Below are 21,864 nucleotides of genomic sequence, written 5' to 3'. Positions count from 1 at the left end.
TATGATGCTGGATGACGCTGCCCTAACGTAACATTGAAGAATGTGATTGGTGCTCAAGAAAAACTGACATGTAACTAAGAAATTGTTAGATTGGATAAAATAATGAATAGCATAAGACAGCCCCCTCTTTTTTTAATTGACGTCAAAGTTGTAAGTGGGCTTAAATGGTGCCTGGGCTTAATGGGTACGTTAACCCTAGTCATTGAGCCAGACTGACTAATTTAAGTCAATCGGTACCATTCAGGGGAAGAAGTCTCATAGTGATTTTTGACAAGTTATACCCTATAATTAGAAAATATGTGATCATCAATGTATCATTGCATTTGGGGTAACTTTTTGTTTTATCAACCGGTTTATGTCCAATGTATGTCTATGGAAACATATCTTACAGGTAAAATTGGGTAACTAAAGCCCACAGAGGACAATGAAGTATAAATAATACTAATATATTAATGGCGGGAATTAACTTGGCTGTGAGGAGTTGGCTGAAAATTCAGCCCATTTATCCTATCTAGTCTCTCCTGCGCGGGCTCAACTCCTCGGTCTCCTCGCCTTCCCTTCCCATTTTCTGACAGTTGGTAACTCTTTGCTGGTGTTACAGCCGTGTATTACACAACATAGGCCTACCATCACATTACATTTTGTAAAATAATACAATAAATAAATGGCCTACAGCGATAATACCGACAGCTGCATTAAATAGGCCTACCTGTGCATTGGCTATGTCAACAATATGGCCACTACCAACATTATTACCTGATTATTACGTAGATCGAATAAGACCAATAGCCATTAAAGAAAATCTATTATTGCCATCAGAACTCTGAACCAGAATTCTTTACACTTCAAATGCACTTACAAACACTAAAGTGTCCAGATATCAGATATACTTGTTACGGATTGCAGACCAAGACCCAAACGCAGACCAAATGCAATCAAGCAGGTTTTTATTGAAGATCCACAGTTAGTAGCAAAACCCACAAATGACAGTTGGGTTATAAAAGGTGAACATAAAGTCCAAAGGTAACTCACAGAAGATCCAGGAAAAAAGGCTCCAAAAACAGACAAAGCACTGGCAAACACAGACAGGCTAGGCACAGAACTTGACATCAGGCTTCAAGTCTATGATCTAACACAGGTCACAAAACAGGCTGAACTTAAGTAGCAGAAAGGAGGGCTCTAAATAAATGCAACAGCAAACTAGGGGCAGGGAGAAATCAATTACAACAATGAGCAAGGCAGGTGAGACTCAAACGAGGGGCGGAGTTCAAACTCAAAACAAAGGCACATGGAGTCAAAAACAAGTACATGACATGCAATGGTAGGGCAACCAGAGTCCATAGGCAATGGAGCCAAATACTGACAATACTCCTATATGCTGGAGGATTTTACAGAGGAGGTTGTTCATATGATGTAATGGAATATATATATATATAATATGGGTTTTCAGCGAATGTATGAAGACATTCTCAAAAAATACAGCATTTCAGGAATGACATTGCACTCAAATATGTCACCAAACTGAAAAACAAAAAGAAGATTTTGAACCTGACTTGAACCTGACTTGAACCTGATGTTAGGATTCCTGTACTTGAAATGTATGCAAATTATTGCATATTTCATCAGATAATGGCTCATGTATGTGTAACGGATGCCAGCTAGCTTAGCTGTGCTTGTGGAACGTTGGTAAACCTCACTCCCCGACAACTCAAGAGTGCTGCTGGCATGCGAGCCAGTAGCCTGGGCTATTGGCTCAACTGTCAGCACGCTCGCCTCCCGATCCGAGGTGCTGCTGTTCGTGGGTTCGAGTCCCGGCGTGTGTGCAGGGCTGAATCGCGCAGGTTCAACTCCACGCAGGTTACATTGGTGCCGTGACCCGGATCGGGAATGAGGTTTAGGGGGGTGAGTGTAACGGATGCCAGCTAGCTTAGCTGTGCTTGTGGAACGTTGGTAAACCTCACTCCCCAACGCCTCAAGAGTGCTGCTGGCATGCGAGCCAGTAGCCTGGGATATTGGCTCAACTGTCAGCACGCTCGCCTCCCGATCCGCGGTGCTGCTGTTCGTGGGTTCGAGTCCCGGCGTGTGCAGAGCTGAATCGCGCAGGTTCAACACAACACAGGTTACATATACATAATACTTATACTAATAACAATACTGAGATCATGTTAATAATCAGCTGTGGAAGTTTTGTGGGGATATCTTTTAGACTAAGATTATGCCTATTCACCTGTAATATATTCTCTCATAAGCCTATAATAGACATAAACAGGGTGATAACCAGTGATGGAATGTAACAAAGTACTTTTGACTTTTACTCCATTACATTTATATTATATTTACATTTATTTATACTTTTTACTCCACTACAATTCTACAATACATACATTTTATGATATTTTTTTTCCTCCTAAATACATACCCAGGGACATGCACAGGGCAGGGTTAAAGACGCTACCTGTATACCGATACAGATATCTGTCAGTTTATTTCTGTAGAGGCCCTGATATCATTGTAGATCCGCAAGGGGAAATGTGTTTACTTAGGCACATGTTGTAGGAAGACAAACTATACATTTTTGCCTTAGAAAGTGAAAGTAGCCTCTCATATGCGTGATCGTGGATAGGTGCGTCCGAAATGTCAGCTGGAATAGTGATGTGAGTTGGCAAGCAGAGATGTATGGATGTCACTGGTGGGCTACATGAAACTTTGAGAATTCAAATTCAAATTCTGTTAGAAAAAAATGTTGAGTAGCCTACATTAATGCCGCAAAAAGCATATTTTTTCCCAATGTCATTTACGTAAACAATGTTAGACAGCTAACCGTATGTTGCATTTTTGCATGTGAAAATATATGTATAATGGGTCTATTTGAAGGAGAATATGTGGACTTTGAACCATTAAGATGGACAATAGGTGAAGCAAATAGGCAGACATCATTAGCCTATAGTAACCTAAACGCTAATGAATAACAGGTGTATTGCTCCTAAACTGGCAGCATGGGGCGTTCAGAGACAAGGCAATGATGGCTGTAAGAAACTTTCAAAATAATCCTTACAGGGGAGTAGCCTAATGTCAAGTCAAGTCAAGTCAGTTTTATTTAGTATAGCGCATTTAACATGCACAAAGTGCAACTCAAAGCGCTCCACATACAAGACATGTGACATAATGTGAACACTGTTCCCCACAACATTAGTCTACAATTAGGTTTAAAAAGCCTAAACAGCTCAATCGGCATAGCCTAGGATGCAGGTTATAAACGTTTCAAATAAACTTTATGGCACACACACCTGACCATCCTGACCAACCTGACCAACTTCAGGCACACACACCTGACCATCCACGTAATGTAAACGGAAACTTGATTCATCAGACCAGGCCCTCTAGTTCCATTACTCTGTGGTCCAGTTCTGATATTCATGTTTCCATTTTTTGCACTTTGAGCAGTGAACAGGGGTCAGAATGGGCACCCTGACAGGGCTGTGGTGTAGCTCCATACACAACTATCTGTGATGCAGGAGCAGGAGGTACCCACCCCAGGCCACAACAGCACACTCTGCCCCTCAACCCTGGAAGCTTTTGCCTGTGCTTTTCTGTGGGTTTTTGCCCACCACAGCAGGAACAATTGGAGGCCAAGGTCTCCTGTTAGCTTGGCCAAACCTTGCCAGCCAGAGTCGGGCTGTCTCCCTCTCTTGCATGTAATCTAAAAAATCGCTTTTTCCTATTTAGCTACTTTAGATAGTCAAGTTTGACTGTCACAGAGCTCTGGTGGGTACATCCAAGGACATCACTAAACCATCCAATTAGATTTCATAAATGAAATAGATAGACATGCATGCAATAATTACATTATTGGACCTGCATTTTCCTGAATATTCAGATAAAAAGACTGAAAGATTGATTTGCTAAGGTTTCCAAAATAATTAAAACATGTCAGAATCATCTAGGCCCACGGTTGTCAAACTGGGGTACGCGTACCCCCAGGGGTACGTGGACTGATTTCAGGGGGTACGCGAAAAAATATCTAAGTCATATGCCTTTTCAAACGTTTTCTCTATCCCACGTTGGTAACTTAACTTCCGCATTTGCACTGCACATTAAAAACTTATTTTCTCCGCATTAACAAAATATTCGAGAGTGGAGACAGAGAGGGTAAAACAGCATTTCTCAAACTGTGGGCCGTGGAGACATGCCAGGTGGGGCGCGAGCTGACGTGAAAAACAGGAGTTTTTTTATTTATTTTTTTATCTGTAGCCTAGGCAGCATCCGATGCGCAATGGACGCACTGTGTTATTCATAGGGAAGCGCTCGTGTCAAGGCAGCTTAGTTAGTCCCGACCTGAATGAGATTTTGAACGAGGTTGTGAGAGTGGTGAATTTCATCAAGACCCGGCCCTTAAAAGCGTGTCTATTCTCCGCACTTTGAGAGGAGATGGGAGCTGACCAAAAGGCTGTACTGTTTCACAGCGAGGCAAGGCTTTCCCGAGGTAAAGTGCTGTCGCGTGTTTGAGCTCCGAGTCGGAGGAAGAGCGCATGTTTGAATCTGCAAGCGCGTTCACTAATGAACATTTCTTGACGAAGCTGGCCTATTTTAGCGATATATTTGGAAAGCTCAATGAGTTAAATCTCCAGTTACAAGGCAAAGACAAGCACCTAGTAGATAAGATCACTGCATTCAACGAGACGATTGTGTGTGAGATTAGGTGCAGATCTATTTAAAATCATTATATTCAGCACATTTGTAGGCCTATCATATGTTGACTATTGATGAGATTTGTATCATATGTTTATGATCCTATTCACTATTCTCGACAAAATTGATAAAAATAAATATTATTACAATAAAAAAAAAAACTTGTTAACAATTGGTGGTGTTGGGGGTACTCCGGAAGATCATAATGTCTCAGGGGGTACATGGCTGTTAAAAGTTTGGGAACCACTGATCTAGGCCTTTGTATCTGAATCTGGTTCCTAATTTTAGACAGTTAATTGGATGAGAGATTCATAAGTCTACATTGTTCTGATCCTTTTGGTCTTGTCTGGTCCATTGGCATGACCAACATTTTGGACTGTGATTTTGGGGAGCTCTGCTTTATTTTGTGTTGCTCATGAATAAATGTGTTTTATTCAGGCAAGTTCAATTTAACCAAAGATGTGGCACATGCTTTGGTACAATACATCAAATGGCAACATTTAACTTTAACATTGTTTATAGTCCTTAACAGAATACTACTACTACTTCTACTAATTATAATAACAATTGCTTAAAAAGTCTGTCTGTCTGTCTCTCTCTCTCCCTGTCTTTCTCTCAGATCACAGTGAGTGTTGCTCAGGGTCGGGTTCGCAGCCCGTCCCCTTCAGCTAGGTCCCATTATAAAAGCTATGCCTTCACACAATCTTCATATATCCAGTCACCTGAGCAAAAGAGGAGTCACTCAATCACACAGGTGTGTTTGTCCCTAAGTTTTCTAACAACCTCTAGTCCTCAGCAGAATCATCGCCTCTTTGGTTTTTATTAAATTGTAGATTAACAAAAGTTTCCCATTTTACCACACCAATTAGTTATAAAATCACTTGTGTTATATAATCTTCTATCCCAAAATGTGGAAGTCTAGAAGAGATATTGATGTTCTATTTTGAGTATACAGTATCCTTCATTTTTGCTTTTGCCTCATTGTCATAAGAATTGTTTTTAAGATGTATGCAAAATCTGAAAAAGTCAATACTAAGATTAGAGTTGACTCTAATGCTGTGACTGACATTTGACTAGTATTGAGGATAGAAGAGCTGTCAGGTCAGCTCTGTAGTATTAGTATTGCTATGTTTTTTTCTGTATAAGTATCAGTATAACTTTCTAAGTGACCCTCAAGTAACATTTGTTATAATTTGTTAAATTTCATGTAATTTCATGAAAGGGCATACAAAATCCCTTAGAGGAGATTTGTTTATTAAGGACCATTCTCCCTAAGATTTCAAAGAGGAATTAAATGAACACATTTACATAACTACAAAAACTACTTATCTAATAAAATCTTATTAAGGAGTCTTATCAAAACAAATTTGCTCAATGCACTGGCAGCTAAAATAACTTTTTAAGGACACATTTGCTTAACGCACTGGCAGACCAATTTGCTAATTTTCAGGATAAGACGTCTTAAACTCTTCTTATTGGTTATATTTTATTTTTTGCAGTGAATTTGGGGTTCAAATTACAATTATCAAATATATTGGTTTAACAACCTCTTAGTTGGGTCATCTATAGCAGTTCCGTGACCGTGGAGAGCGAACGTTTTTTCTCACTGGATTTGTCATCTATAAAGGTAAAAGAAAAAAATTAGCCGGGGTACCCCTCACAATTTATTGAGTGCCCTATATCCAACATGGCTGCCGACAGCCAAGCTGGAAATTAACTTTTTAATGGTTTTGCCCACAGTGCTGCATAATACATTGTTTCTGAGACTATTTGGGTCAAGAAATTAATAAATGATGTAGACTTATTGATTTGACCTATTTTTGACCTTCAAATTCAAGATGGCCACCAATTTTTGGCTATTTAAATGTCATTTTTTCAAAATAGTTATAGAGTTTGTAAAATTACAACTTACACATAGGTCATCAGATGTCTGTCATTTTTCTTCTTATTTATTTATTATGATTTATTCATTGAATTAACTGAAACGACTCTCCATCTGAATCTGTTGAATCTCCACACTGAATCCTGTCATCATCAATGCTACTCTCATCTGAACAGTCATGAGGTGTGAGCTGCTGGGGCAAGGGGGGAAGAGGGGTGGGACGCACTGGTCGACACTTTCCATTCACTAGTTCCCAGCCGTGACCAATGGGAGAAGGATGCTCTTGCAGGTTGTAATGGAGCTGGCAATATGTAAGGTAGTTTGTTAGCCTAGAAATCTAGACGCACCCTAGCGGCGGCAAATTCATTTGCTCAGCCTGTACGTCTAGTATCAAACCATAGGGATTTCTATTGGCTGACGCCGTGGACGTCATCCAATCACAGCGCTCTATTTTGTTAGAGTCTTAAGGCGGGCTTAACAGAAAGACGACAGTCCTGCGATGGTAGCAACAAGGAAGGTGGCTATGACGAACGAAGAGCGGTTGTTTGAATCGGCATTGGCGTCAACTTTGGAAGAGTTGGACTTGTGCTTTTCTTTGAAAGTTGAGCAACACAATGCTTAAGTCATTCCTTTCGAAGAAGGATGTATTTGTCGTTTTGCCGACCGGATATGGTAAAAGTTTACTTCCCCGTTCACTGTTTTCATCGCTCTGGCCACGTCATCCTGCTCTTTGTTCTGATTGGTCGTAGCGCTGGCCTATTGCATGCCTAGGCAGTTTGAAAGACAATTCTCTGCCCGCCCCTTGGATTAAGCGAGGTGAATGGTTCGATTCCAGACTATACATTTCAATGATATAGGATGGCCTGCCAGGCTAGTATTCCGGAATTCCGGAAACAAGGTCAGACTACAGCAACTTGTAAAGGAACAGCTGAAAAGACTAGTGGGTCAGGTGCAGGGTGACATCATATACTGCAGGGGAGAAATGTCAACCAACCTATATCCTATATCATCGATTACTGGCAGTGACCACACTTCAGGGTTCTATGGCCATGGGAATAAGAAGGTGTTGGAGAAGGTGAAGACGAGTGGGTGAGAGTCTGGAATTAAAACATGTCGGAGCAGATATGAAGGGTTTTGTCCTCTCCATCATTTATGCTGAGTGTACAAATGTGAGCTGCAGGCAGGCCAGAGTTTCCAAATGGCACAAACTGAAGAATAAGTGTTTCTTTGACTCTTTGAATCTTCATATGGAAAGGACAAACTACCTTACATATTGCCAGCTCCATTACAACCTGCAAGAACATCCTTCTCTCATTGGTCACGGCTGGGTACTAGTGAACGGAAAGTGTCGACCAGTGGGTCCCACCCCCCTTGCCCCAGCAGCTCACACCTCATGACTGCTCAGATGAGAGTAGCATTGATGATGAGAGGAGTCAGTGTGGAGATTCAACAGATTCAGATGGAGAGTCTTCTCAGTGAATTCAATAAATAAATCATAATAAATAAATAATAAAAAAATGACAGACATCTGATGTCCTATGTGTATGTTGTAACTGTTCTGTCCATAACTGAACTCAGTATGAGCAGAATTTCCATTTGAGCCTAATATTAAGGCTCTATGACGATTTTTAAATATTGACATTTAAAGAGCCAAAGATCAGCGGCCATCTTGAATATGAAGGTCAACAATAGGTGAAATCAATAAATCTACATAATTTATTAATTTCTTGACCCAAATAGTCTCAGAAACCATGTATTATGCAGCACTGTGGGAAAAACTGTTAAAAAGTTAATTTCCAGCTTGGCTGACGGCAGACATTTTTGTTAAGGGCACCCCAGCTAATTTTTTTCTTTAAACTTTATAGAAGACAAATCCAGTGAGAAACGAACCTTCGCTCTCCACGGTTACGGAACTAGATGATCCCAACTACTCTCCCTTCTCTGCACACTGCAACAAAATAAAATATAACCAGGTGTTATTAATCTTATATTAACATCAAAAAATTGATTTGGTATTGTTTTTAGTATGAAGAGACTTATCTAGTGCTCTCTGGAAAGATTAGTCTGGCTTTCACCAAACCAAGCTCAATCTTTAAGATTGAACATTGGTCTGGGGAGTCCGCTATGTATTTTCTACTGTACAAGAGGCGTGATCAATAGGCATAGTTCAAATGAATCTGTACACAATTGGATAGTCATTCACCAATATGACCAACGAACCAGGTGACCCTGTTTGCAGAGTGACGCAAAAACTCCAGGCTCTCCTGCTATCGTCATCGTTTTAAACCTGCCAACAGTGCGCCAGGTGGATAAGCCAGCTTGTGATTGGTCCCGACAAAATTGTATCTGCAATCTGCTTTTTTGCACTTCTGATTAGATGCAAACTGCATTTTGTTGGCTTTGTACTTGTACTCTGCACAATGACAATAAAGTTGAATCTAATCTAATCTAAAACATTCTATTTGGAGGTAAACTCTTAACAGGTGGATAAACTCTATTTCTGACATTTGAGCCGTGGGTAAACTTAATTTACTTGCATTTAGTCTCCACTACAGCCCTGGTTAACATTACATTATATTACATTTAGTCATTTAGCACATGCTTTTATCCAAAGTGACTTAACATTCAAGCTATATGTTGCAGCAGAGACCTTTGTGTTAGGTTAACCATTTCAAAAGCACTAAATTAAAATACAACTGACATGGTCATTTATGGAGATCAAAGACAAATATACAAGAATGAAGCTATCACAGCCACCAGGCAGCCAATACGTTTGCGTGCGTTTACTTCGATAACATGACTGCCAAAGTCTAAGTAGCCTGTTTAACATCCAAAGACAGTAATTGTTACATTACATTACATTACATTTGGCTGACACATTTTTAACCAAAGCGACTAACAACATGGTAAACAGTTTAAGCTTTTTAAGCAATTCTCTCAACAATTCTAAAAAAAGGTAGAGTACAATAAGAATAATCATCATCAGCATCAGTGAGTGCTGTTTTTAAAAAGTCGAGTGTCAGTTCTAGTCAGGTGGTAAGTGCTAGGATCAGCAAGACTAGTTGTAAGTAGTGCTACGAGACGAGATGGTCTCTGAAGAGCTGGGTCTTCAGGAGTTTTTTTTAAGATGGAGAGGGATGTCCCCGCTCTAGTAGGAACTGGTAGTGTGTTCCACCAACGAGGAACAACAGATGACAAAAGTTTGTATTGGCCTGAGCGGTGGCCGAGCTGGATGTCATTCGTCTCCTCACATTCCTTCTTATTTCGGATTTAAAATGCACAGTGTATTAGATTAGGCTATAATTTAAATTTAAATTTAAACACTATTTTCCTCTTTCCATCTCACAAACTTTAGCCTACTATAGGCTACAGTATGGCGCATTATCATTCATCTTTTGGCTATTTCGCAAAAGCCTCTTGTTCTGATATTTATTCATTTTATATTCTTACAACATAAACACAACACCAATAAATAGGCTACAATATAACCACTAGAGTTATTTGCTGTTTACATCAGAATTGTCCACAGTGTTATGGATCCATTTGTCTGCAACACAACATAGGCTACAACAACATCTATGTTTAGAAATACAGGAGCAGCTTAGGCTACTATATGCTGAAGAGTGATGACATATCAGCATGCCAGAATATCCCCAAACTTAGAATGTACATTAAAATTGATCTTTTTGGTAGGCTAGTCATTTCCAACTTCCCAAGCTGATGGTGCTCATAATTCAAAATCCCTATGTTATTTTCCCATTGGAAAAATTACCAGATACCAAATCTCAAAGATGGCAGCTTATTTGTAGCTGAACTTCAGAGGTCTATGCATGAGACACCTGCATATCAATTCGTTCACACGCCACACCTTGTATTGCTGTTGTACCTAAATTAAAAACAAAAAAAAAATCAGATGTTAGCCACCAACCCCAGTGCTGGAGCCTACCATCCCCCCTCATATGAGGCTGACTTCTGCGCTTTTGCGGCACAATTCAATAGTAGCCTATTATGGAGCTGCGGACCGAAAGAAAAAGAAACTAAACATTTTCCTGATTAGAAAATATTTGTTAATTTAGTGTAATCAAATAAACAGACATGCAATTAGGGGGCAGTGGTGTCAGCGCTTATTCAATGTATGTGCACGTCTGCACAAGTAAAACTGAACCACTGGAGATGACGTGTGTAGAAGCAACAAACAACGTTATTTAAAACAACAAACGAAGCGGATCCTTGCTGTCCATGAAAACAGCATAGAGACTAGCTAGTCTAATCAAAACATGGAAATAACAGGTCTTTGAATTGACACGTGAAATTAGACTGTTGTAGGCTTATAGTAACAAATATCGTAGCAAATAGCCTATGATGATGACACAGCTTTTAAAACATTTATTTTACTCTCGCTGGAGAACGGGCTGTTACGCAAACAAAATTGAATTAGGGTGATGATCTGCATCTCTGTTAACCAAAAGTTATGGGTTTGCTAACCCATTCGCACAATAAATAATTTCTGAAAGGTTCTCTCCATTGTTAAAGTGCGACATTTCTGTCAAGCAGTGAAGTCATTGAACATTGCCTTTGTGCAATAGGCTGACAGAAGACGGGCACTGCTTTCTCTGTTGGTATTTCTGTCCTTCTGAAAACTGTGTTTTTTCCTGGGGAGAAACCCCGGACCCTCGCTCACATCATCTGCACCCACTCTCAGAAAATACTGTCGTGACCTCATGAGCTAAACCATTAATGAAAGTAAAACAAACAAAACAGCCAGATGCCTCTTCATAAAATAACAAAGACACCTTCATAAACAATAACAAGTTTTATCGTGAGACTGCGTGTCATTTGGAGCAGCGTATTGGGCTATATTAAAAGCAGAAGATTTTCAGTTTGCTTCTGGATTTAGGCCTAATTCACTTTTGGATTGTTTGATTATAGTGCTAAATGTTGGGACTGTCGCAGGACATGTATTGTACGCCTATCAGCCACGGAAATGAAAGCTCATCAGGGGGTAATATTGTGGAAACAACTGAAAAAACGTTGGGTAGGCAAAATATATGGTCCATACTGTAGCATACTGGCGCGCATAGACTCAAAGCGGCAAAAGCCGACGTTCCTAACCCGAGACCAATAAGGGGTCATCAGGTGGAAAGAACAGATAGAGCTGTGTGTCGTCTGCATAGGAGTGGTATGAGAAGCCATGCGAATGGATAATTTGTCCCAAGGAGGTGGTGTAGATAGCAAAGAGAAGGGGGCCCAGCACTGATGTCTGGGGGACCGCTGTGGTGAGATAGTGAGGTGCAGATAGCTGTCCAAGCCGTGCTACATTAAACATTAAACATTGTACTTCTCAATAGTTCAAAAACAGTACAGACTAGCTCTGATAGACCAGCATAAAATAAATATGGACATATAAGAGAATAATGTAGACAAAGTAATATAAAAAAAACTATAGCAGTGCAAGAATAGGTTGAAGTAATAGGGTTACAGCCAGGCTTGGAATTTTACCATTTTAGGGGCAAGGCCACTTGGCCTTCAGTTGGGCATATTTGGTGGGGGGCACAAAGGCCACATGTCAGGGCACCAAGGCCAAAGTTAACTATACAGTTGTAGGCTATAAAAATGATCAAAGATGTATTTAGCCTATTCACAGCAGTAGACCTGCATCACTCTATGAAACATTACAAAAACATGAAACATGACATATTGCATAGAACTGTAAATTATCTGATCATCTAATATTTACAGATATCTAGGCTATATTTAACATTTATTTTATATCTGGCCTGTTATGAAAGCATGTATTGGACAATTTAAGCACAGCTCAGCTTTAAGAAACTCAAATAGCCTAGATGCATGCTTAGCATTTTGTGATCATTAAGGCTACTTTCACAAACTCTTAGTCAGCTGTCCTCTGATTTTAATATTTAACGATATCTAGGCGATATTTATTTTGTATTTGGCCTATTATCAAATCATGTAGAACAATTTAAACACATTGTAAAAATGGAAGCCCAAATTTGGAGACATCCATGCATGTAGAAATGTGCTGCAAATTCAAAACTGGATTACTCTGGTACTCTGATATATGGTTTGTCATGTGTTGAACGAAGGGTTTGTGAAGTATTCCACCGAGATGAATGGGTAGGGAGATGGGCGCAGAACCTTAAGTAGAATTTATGATTAAATGTAATTATATTATTTACTTTTCTTGCGAACCATTCACGACAGCAATTAGCGGCTAACATCATTTAAAAGCTGAGAAAAGCTCTTTCATGTGACGTGATACTTGTGATGTCTGTGTGATAAGAATGGGTGAATTTGGATGCACTTTTTTTAGCCGTGCGCTGTCACTTTCTCCACTGTGTAAAAGACGAAATGAATTTGCGCTGTGAATGCTAAGATTATTTTGACTGGCCATAGGCTAAATAAAAATCGCTATTAGTCAGACGCAAAGCAGAATATTGAAAGGGGACACCAAGGCCACCGTGGCCTGTAAAACTATGATTTTCTCTCCATTTACATCTCTACATCTCTACATGCATCTCACCACAACAAGCTGCCAGCTAGACATGACTTACATGTACTGTATGTGTAGGACAGACTGTTATGAATCTGGCAATATGTATAAGAATATATAAGAAGCATGGTGGAGGGGAACTTTGGGGCTGAGCAATTTACAGACAGTGGTGTCCGCCTTACAGAAATAAATGCCATTTTTTATTTAGTGATGAAAAATTACCTTTCTGCACTCCATATCTGTGACATGAACTAATCTGACCTGACTTGACCCGAGTTTGCGTGTTAACCTGTTTGTGCACTCATGATGATTCTTTTACAACAACTTTTTACTGCATTGCCATGAACAAAGTGAAGGCAAAAAGGTGTTTCTTTGTCGAATAAATTGGGATGCAATGTGAGCCTTAAATTGGATGCCATGCAGGAATTTGCTAGGATCTCAAAACCTGATTATGAGCATCCTTTGCCATAGAGAAACACATGATAGCATTGGATTATGAAAATGCTTTGCCACCACAACACACAAAAACGTGGGGTAAGTCGAGCTGTATAAAATTATTATTTTGCTGTCACTTCGTCTGTTTTATAACCCAGAAGGATGTACTGCTCTGTGTCTCCTCTTTCATCTGACATGCGTGGCAAATCTATCCGATCACAGGTTCGCGGTATTCCCGCGGGAGTCCTGTGGTACGGGAGTCAAATTCACTGTTGGTAACGTGATAGGGACGGGATAGAGCAGAAATCAGTTTGTTGATTGGCTACTGCTAGCCGCAGAGTAGCCTATCAGAGCAATACAAAGCAGCTGCCCTGTTCACAAGCTCAATCAGCGTCAGCAACTACACTGAAAACTGAAGTTGTTTTCTAATGCCATATCAACGCGAGCTAATCACTAACGTTATCTGAGATGCTAGTTTTTGTAACGGCAGGAATAAACACACATGGTAACAAAATCAATCAAAACATGTGTAGCTTTACTCAACACATTAACACTATGATACAGTGTAATTGTCAAGTTGTATGGCTCACTGTGTTCAAAGTCGATCTTAATAGCCTAACCCTCTTCACCTGCAGACAAATGGATCCATAACACCGTGGAAAATTCCGATGTAAGCCTAAACAGCAAATAACTCAAGTCGTTATATTGTATATTTGTAGAAGTTTCTTTGTTTCGAAAGTTGAGTCCGCATTTTCCTCTAGACTTAAACGTGTTCTTATTTGTGCTGAGGCTGTGTATTGGTGTTGTGTTTGGCTATGTTGTAAGATTGTGAAAAGAATAAATATCAGAAGCTTTTGCGAAATAGCCGAAAAATGAACGATAATGCACCTTTACTGTATACATAGATTTTAACGGACCATGTTGAAGAGCTGATGTCCGTTATTGTTAGTGCAAATATAGACTGATTCATGTCCCTTGCAATTGCAACTGTGAGGTCCATGGTAGGCGCCCGACAGAAATATTGTTTCATTTTGCGAGGTTCTATTCAACATCAGGTCACTTTCTGCCCAGGTGTGTCACTTGATTTCCGGTTCCGGTCGGCGTGCTCCGTATGTAACTATCTAAACTTCCAAACTTATCTATATTAAATCTCCTTGTTACCATCTACTTTCTACGGATTTACTGGCTACCGATTATATCTCGTGAACAAACTGTTGCATAAACTGTTGTTGCTCGAGGCTTTGGATTATCGGACTCTATAACCTTGATCGCCAAACTTTTCTGTCAAACGTTAACGTGAAACGTTAAGCCAGTATCAAGGGCTGCAAATAATACCGGGCCAAGGAAACGCTATCTGGAAGAAGAAGGCATCAAATTCCTTCTAACGTCTCTCAAAACTAGTGACTCAATATAAAAGTGAGATCTCAACTTCTGTCCCTGTTGCCTCTCCCCGGCCTCTGCTGAGAACCAAGCCTGCTCTGCTGGCCAGCTCCACTCCACACCAGCCTGAGCCATGGCGTAGAAGCAAGCATCACAAGCACGGCAGACGGTCCGGACGGCACTCAGGCCCAGCCCAACCTATACGACTGGAAAATCGCTATGCCATTCTGACCGAGGATGAGGAGCCCCTCCTGCCCCGAGACAACCATCCTGGTCCCTCCTCAAAGTCGGCGCCCCCCCCGACCCCCTCTTCCCCGGACCTCATCAACCTCCACCCTGGTCATCGGCAGTTCCATGGTTAGAGACCTCTGCATTCCCCCATCATGTAGCGGTCCCTCCAAGGTCTACTGCTTCCCTGGTGCCAAGGTCCTTGACATCCAGCAGAAACTCCCAAGCATCCTGGCCTGCCACACCAAGGTCAACAACATTATCGTACACGTGGGCACGAACGACATCAGAGATAAGCAGTCAGTAGCACTGCAGGAAAACTACAAAACTCTCATCACCACTCTGATGGGCACAGAAAAACGCTTTGTCATCTCTGGGCCTCTCCCTACCTACAGAAAAGGTGCTGAGAGATGGTCCAGACTGTTCGATCTCCACACCTGGCTCAAACGCTACTGCGCTTCCCTAAGCATCCCCTATGTCAACAACTGGGGCTTGTTCTGGAAGAGGCCCAGTATGCTGAAGCGTGATGGTCTCCACCCAAACCAACATGGAGCCAGGCTACTCTCTGACGTCCACACTGAGGCATTGACATTCTGTAGAAAATATTACAGATTCACGCCCCCCAGGTATTGATTCGAATGGCATTATACATGTGGATGGGTCTGAGAATGTTTTCTGCAGGGTAACATACAATACTACTACCATAGATCAAGCTGTGTCATGCAATAGCATGACTTATGCTTATAGTTCTATTCCAACGTTGATTTCTACCCAACATATAGTAAAAAGAAAAGACAAATTTAAAACTAGAAACCTAACAAATATTCTTTCCATACCTCAGCATATTCCTCAAAAGCCAGAGGCATTTTCAGCTAACATGGGTTTACTAAATATAGGTGCACTTACTACCAAAACCTTTGCAATCAATGATTTTATTAAAAAATTGGATTTTCTGTTTCTTGTTGAAACCTGGCTGACTTCAGACAGCGAAGCTGTTCTTGTTGAAACTTGTCCCCCAAATTATAATTTCTTCCATTCAATTAGACAAGGCAAACGAGGTGGTGGAATTGCCTCCATTCTCTCAAACAAATATAGTTGCACTAGAGTCAACTTTGGCGAATTCGCTTCCTTTCAGTATATTGCCCTCACTCTGAAGGCTGACCCAGCTGTACTTCTATTAACCTTATACCGCCCTCCTAAACTATGGACTGGCTTTCTCGACCAGTTTTCTGAACTTATGTCGCTCATCATCACTAGCTATGATCGGATAATTGTAAATGGCGACTTCAATATTCATGTCAATAAGACAACTGATGCTAAAGCCAGTAAGTTCCTTAATGTGTTGGACAGTTTAGAGCTAAAGCAGCATGTTACAGGACCCACCCACAATCTTGGCAACACCCTCGATCTAGTCATTTCTAGAGGGATAGAAGTCACAGACTTATCAGTAAATGATATAAATATGTCTGATCATCATTGTGTATCTTTTAATATAGTACTACATACTCCAAAAATTCATCCCGAAATTGCAATCAAATCGTGACTCTTGGACATTAGAGCAGAACAGCAGTTCATAGCTCTTATGGACTCCATAAATTTAGATATTTTACATCATCCCATTGATCAAATGGTAGAGGCTCTCAATCGTGAATTAGGCGCTCTGCTTGACAGAGTGGCACCCTTAAAGACTAAAAAAGGCCCTGTAGCAAACTGACACCTTGGAGGAACGAAAATATCCATGATCTAAAAAGATCATATAGAAAAGCTGAGAGAACATGGAGAAAAACTAAGTTACAGGTTCACCGTGCCATTCTAAAAGAAAAAATAGCAAATTATAATAGAGCTATTCAGAATGAGAGGAGGAACCACTTCTCTAAGGTAATTGCTGAAAACAGTGGAAACTCTAGGGTGTTGTTCTCTACCATTGATAGGCTATTGCATCAAACACCTTTTGATACACTCAGTCAGGGATCCTCTCTAAGATGCGAAGAATTTGCAGACTTCTTCAAAAACAAAGTAATTTCTATAAGGGAGGCTATTGGTAACACAAGTAATATGTTTGATAGTACACCCAAAAACAGCCCAACAAAATTAAGGTCCTTTAGCACTATTACTCAATCTGAGCTTGGTAAAATTATAACTCAAACCGGCTCCTCAACATGTGTTCTAGATCCAATCCCTACTAGATTCCTCAAAAAAGTATATGATAGCTTAGCTCCCTTTTTTCTCAAGGTAATAAATACCTCATTAGAAACAGGTATATTTCCAACTGCTTTTAAAACCGCTGTTGTGAAACCTTTACTTAAAAAGTCAAATCTTGACCATACCAATCTGAGCAACTACAGGCCTAAATCAAATCTATCGTTTTTGAGCAAAGTACTTGAAAAAGTTGTTTGTAATCAGTTAAATACCTTCCTCAACGAAAACAGTATCCTTGAAAAATTCCAATCAGGTTTTAGATCAAATCACAGCACAGAAACGGCTCTAGTAAAAATAGTCAATGATCTCAGACTGGCTACTGACTCAAACAAAGTCTCAATCCTTATTCTTCTGGATTTGAGTGCGGCATTTGACACCATTGATCATAGCATCCTAATTCACCGCCTTGCGAAGTGGGTGGGTCTCTCTGATAATGCTCTAAACTGGTTTCAAACCTACATTGCTGGCAGAGATTTTTATATCAGTCTAGGAGATCATGTATCTGAAAAACATGACTTGCCTTTTGGTGTGGCCCAGGGGAGCTGCCTTGGTCCCCTGCTATTTTCTCTATATATGCTTCCATTGGGAAACGTCATAAGTCAGCATAATGTAAACTTCCACAGCTACGCAGATGATACCCAATTGTATATTTCTGTGGAGCCAACTAACCCAGATGGCCTTTGCTCCCTCACTGCATGCCTAACCTCCATTAATCAGTGGATGAGCAAAAAATTTTTTTAAACTAAATGATGACAAAACAGAGGTACTTCTGGTTGGACCAAAACTAAAGCGAGATATTATTCTTAGTAATCTGGGGAACTTGGCACACCAGGTCATACCAAAAGTAACAAGCCTCGGTGTCATCTTAGATGCAGAGTTAAGTTTTAAGCCCCATATCAGTAAAGTTACTCAGACAGCCTATTTCCACTTGAGAAACATTGCCAAAGTGCGGCCCTTTTTAACCCAACAAGATGCAGAAAAACTAATTCACCCCTTTATCACTAGCAGGTTAGACTACTGCAATGCACTTTTCACTGGTCTTCTCAAAAAACACCTAAAGAAATTGGCACTCATACAGAACTCTGCGGCTAGACTTTTAACTAAGACTAAGAAGAGAGAACACATCACCCCTGTGTTGGCTGAACTGCACTGGCTCCCTATTTCCTATAGAATTGATTTTAAGGTTATGTTAATTACTTACAAAGCTCTGAATGGCATAGCACCTTCATATATCTCTGAGCTTTTAATATCTTATCAACCACAAAGGAAACTTAGATCATCCAATTCTAATCGTTTAATCATACCCAAAGTGCTCCACAAACAAAGTGGAGAAGCTGCTTTTATCCATTATGCCCCCAAACTATGGAACACCATAAAATTATAGTCATCTCAAAAAATTATATAAAAAAAAAAAGTGAAAATCAGTCAGTCAGTCAGTCCATAAGCCATCTTGAAGAGATATGTTTAAAGTCTGTTTTTAAAGTCAGTAATTGAGTCACAGTGTCTGATGTAGTCTGGCAGTGAATTCTACAGCTTGGGGGCGATGTAGCTGAAAGCCCTCTCTCTCTGGGTGCTGAGGTTCACATTAGGGACATGCAGTAGGCCTGCTGAGGAGGATCTCAGTGAGCGGGCAGGAGTGTAGACTTCTAGGAGGTCAGTGAGGTAGGTGGGGGTATAATTGTGTAGGGTCTTGTATGCCAGGAGTAGGACTTTGAAATGTATTCTGTAGGCCAGAGGTTCACAAATGGGGGTACGTGAAGGCACTCCAGGGGGTACGTGAGACTTTAAAATATACATATATTTAAAAATACTTTAAAAACAATTATTTAATACATATTTCAGGATGAATTTTATATTTCAGTAGGCTATTCAATTTAAGTATAAGTATATATACTCTTTTGATCCCGTGAGGGAAATTTGGTCTCTGCATTTATCCCAATCCGTGAATTAGTGAAAGTAGTACACAGCACACAGTGTACACACAGTGAGGTGAAGCACACACTAATCCCAGCGCAGTGAGCTGCCTGCATCAACAGCGGCGCTCGGGAAGCAGTGAGGGGTTAGGTGCCTTGCTCAAGGGCACTTCAGCCGTGCCTACTGGTCGGGGTTCGAACCGGCAACCCTCCGGTTATAGGTCCGAAGTGCTAACCAGTAGGCCACGGCTGCCCAACAAAAAAATTCATTATCCTAAAAACGACCCAACCTGTCACATGCCACCCGCCATCACCTGTCAATCACTATCAAAACTCAAACGATGGAGTCGTGGTTGAAGCGTAGCGGTAATTCTTGTGAAAACACGGAGGGACATGGCAAAGAAGGCCAAACCAGAGCAGACAAAATTACTGCTGTATCTTGTTTTATTGCTCTGTTTTAAGTCTTTTTTTCTCAACTAAAAATGCTTTGCGCTGGTCAGGGGGTACTTGGCTGAAAAAATATTTCACAGGGGGTACATCACTGAAAAAAGGTTGAGAACCACTGCTGTAGGAAACTGGAAGCCAGTGCAGTTGCATCAGTAATGGTGTTACATGACTAGTGTATTTGAAGCCTATAATAATCCTTGCTGCAAAATTCTGAATTAGTTGGAGCCGATGGAGTAGCTTGTTAGGGATTCCAGACAAGATGGAATTACAGTAGTCAAGGCGGGGGTCACATACGCATTTAAAAGGACTTCTGCACTCTGATGGGTGAGCGCTGGGCGAAGCCGTGCAATGTTCCTTAGATGGAAAAAAGCACTTCGAGACATACTGTTTATGTGTGCACTAAATTAAAGTGTATTGTCCAGTATGACACCAAGGCTCTTGACCTGGTTGGAGCAAGGGATGGTGCTGCCATCTATACAAAGGGTGAAAGGTTCCATCTTAGCAAGAGCTGATTTGGAGCCAACCACTAACAGCTCAGTCTTACTGCTATTCAGCTTCAGGTAGTTTTGTGTTATCCACAAGTTTATGTCATTGAGGCAGGCAGTAATTGCAGCTGGCGGAAGAGTGGCAGTGGGTTTTGTAGATAAGTAGAGCTGGGTGTTATCAGCATAGCAGTGAAATTGAACACCATGTTGCCTGAGGATAGTGCCAAGTGGGAGGAGGTAGATAATAAACAACAGAGGGCCCAACACAGACCCCTGGGGTACCCCTCTTGTCACAGCACTGCTCTCAGACTTGCAACTCTGCATTTGTACATACTGTGTCCTTCCAGAGAGATAGGAGGTGAACCACTGGTGAACACTGCCCCGCACTCCGATATTGGCTAAACATTCCAGGAGAAGATGGTGGGAGATGGTGTCAAAGGCTGCACTGAGATCAAGGAGAATCAGAATGGAAATAAGTCCATCATCAGCTGCACAGAGGAGGTCATTAGTAATCTTAATCATGGCCGTTTCAGTACTGTGCATAGGATGAAATCCAGACTGGAATGGCTCGAAGAGGTCATTGTCCTTCAGGTGATCCTGGAGTTGAGTTGCCACTATCTTCTCAAGAACTTTGGAGAGAAAAGGCAAGTTGGAAATAGGCCTGTAGTTGATGAAGTTGTCAGAATCCAATCCAGGTTTTTTCATCGTTGGTCTGACAATACCAGTTTTAAAGGATGGTGGTACAGTGCCAGAAAGAAGAGAGGTGTGAAATATTGATGTAATCATCGGAGCAATAGATGGCAGGCAGCTCTTAACCAGGCTTGTTGGAACAGGGTCCAGCTGACAGGTGGAGGAATTGCACTTTTTGATGAGGCCACAGATGGTACTTTCAGCAGGGAGACTGAATTCACAGAGTTCACTGATGGAAGGTGAGCCCAGAGTGCTCAGTGAGTATGGTTGTTTCATCTGAGTAATGGAACATTCTAATTGTTGGTGGATTGCCTCAATTTTGGTATTGAAAAAGTTCAGGAAGGCTGAGCAGCGTTCATCAGAGCGTTCCTGGTGGGTGATGTTATCAGGTGGCTTAAGGAGACCATTGACAGTAGAAAAGAGAGTCCTGGTGTTTCCTTGTCCTTCACTGATTATCTTTGCATAGTATGATATTTTTGCAACACAGAGTGCGTTTTTATACTGATGCAGGTGTTCAGAATACATGTCTTTGCACATTAAGACCAGTCTTTTTTGACAGCCGCTCCAGGCGTCGGCCCAAGGATTTCATATGCCGAAGTTCAGGTGTAAACCAAGGAGCGGAGTGCACAAATAAACTGAAAGGCTGAGGAAGTCATTTGTCCCCAGGGCCATTGAACTGTTCAATGCCTCACTAAAGGGAAGAGGAGAGATAGACTTCTCTGCTTAGACTGTCTGCCTCTCCACCCTGTCCATGTCCATGTTTTTTTTAGTACTGACTGCCCACTACTGCTTACTTTTACTACTGTTTTACTATTGTACACAGCCTAATGTTTTCACTACTGTTTTACTGCTACACTGTTACCTCAACCTGTTCTTGCACTGAAATAGTTTTTTATTTTACCTTGTCTACATTACACTTTACTCTCCTATTTGTCTATATTATTTATGCTGGTCTCTAGACCTTACTGTTGCACTGTTGGACTAATGTTGGACTACTTTTTGTAC

General features: G+C 40.9%; 1 protein-coding gene across 6 annotated transcripts in view; it reads left to right on the top strand.

The window, feature by feature from the left end:
- The window catches only part of dmd (dystrophin), a 481,347-nt gene that overhangs the window by 81,002 nt on the left and 378,481 nt on the right, over nucleotides 1–21,864 (top strand). For 4 of the 6 annotated variants that reach the window (XM_042077914.1, XM_042077913.1, XM_042077915.1 and 1 more), the window contains exon 9: nucleotides 5,309–5,443. The exons of 1 other annotated variant lie outside the window; for it this stretch is intronic. In XM_042077914.1, coding sequence (XP_041933848.1) covers nucleotides 5,309–5,443 — 135 coding nt within the window. The remainder of the gene's footprint in view (nucleotides 1–5,308; nucleotides 5,444–21,864) is intronic. One more of the 6 variants, XM_042077916.1, reaches the window with a different exon arrangement.

Source organism: Alosa sapidissima, chromosome 22 (genome assembly GCF_018492685.1).
Source record: "Alosa sapidissima isolate fAloSap1 chromosome 22, fAloSap1.pri, whole genome shotgun sequence".
Lineage (NCBI taxonomy): Eukaryota > Metazoa > Chordata > Actinopteri > Clupeiformes > Clupeidae > Alosa > Alosa sapidissima.
Note: the sequence above shows the minus strand (reverse complement) of the source record. Positions and strands in the feature narration are given on the sequence as shown.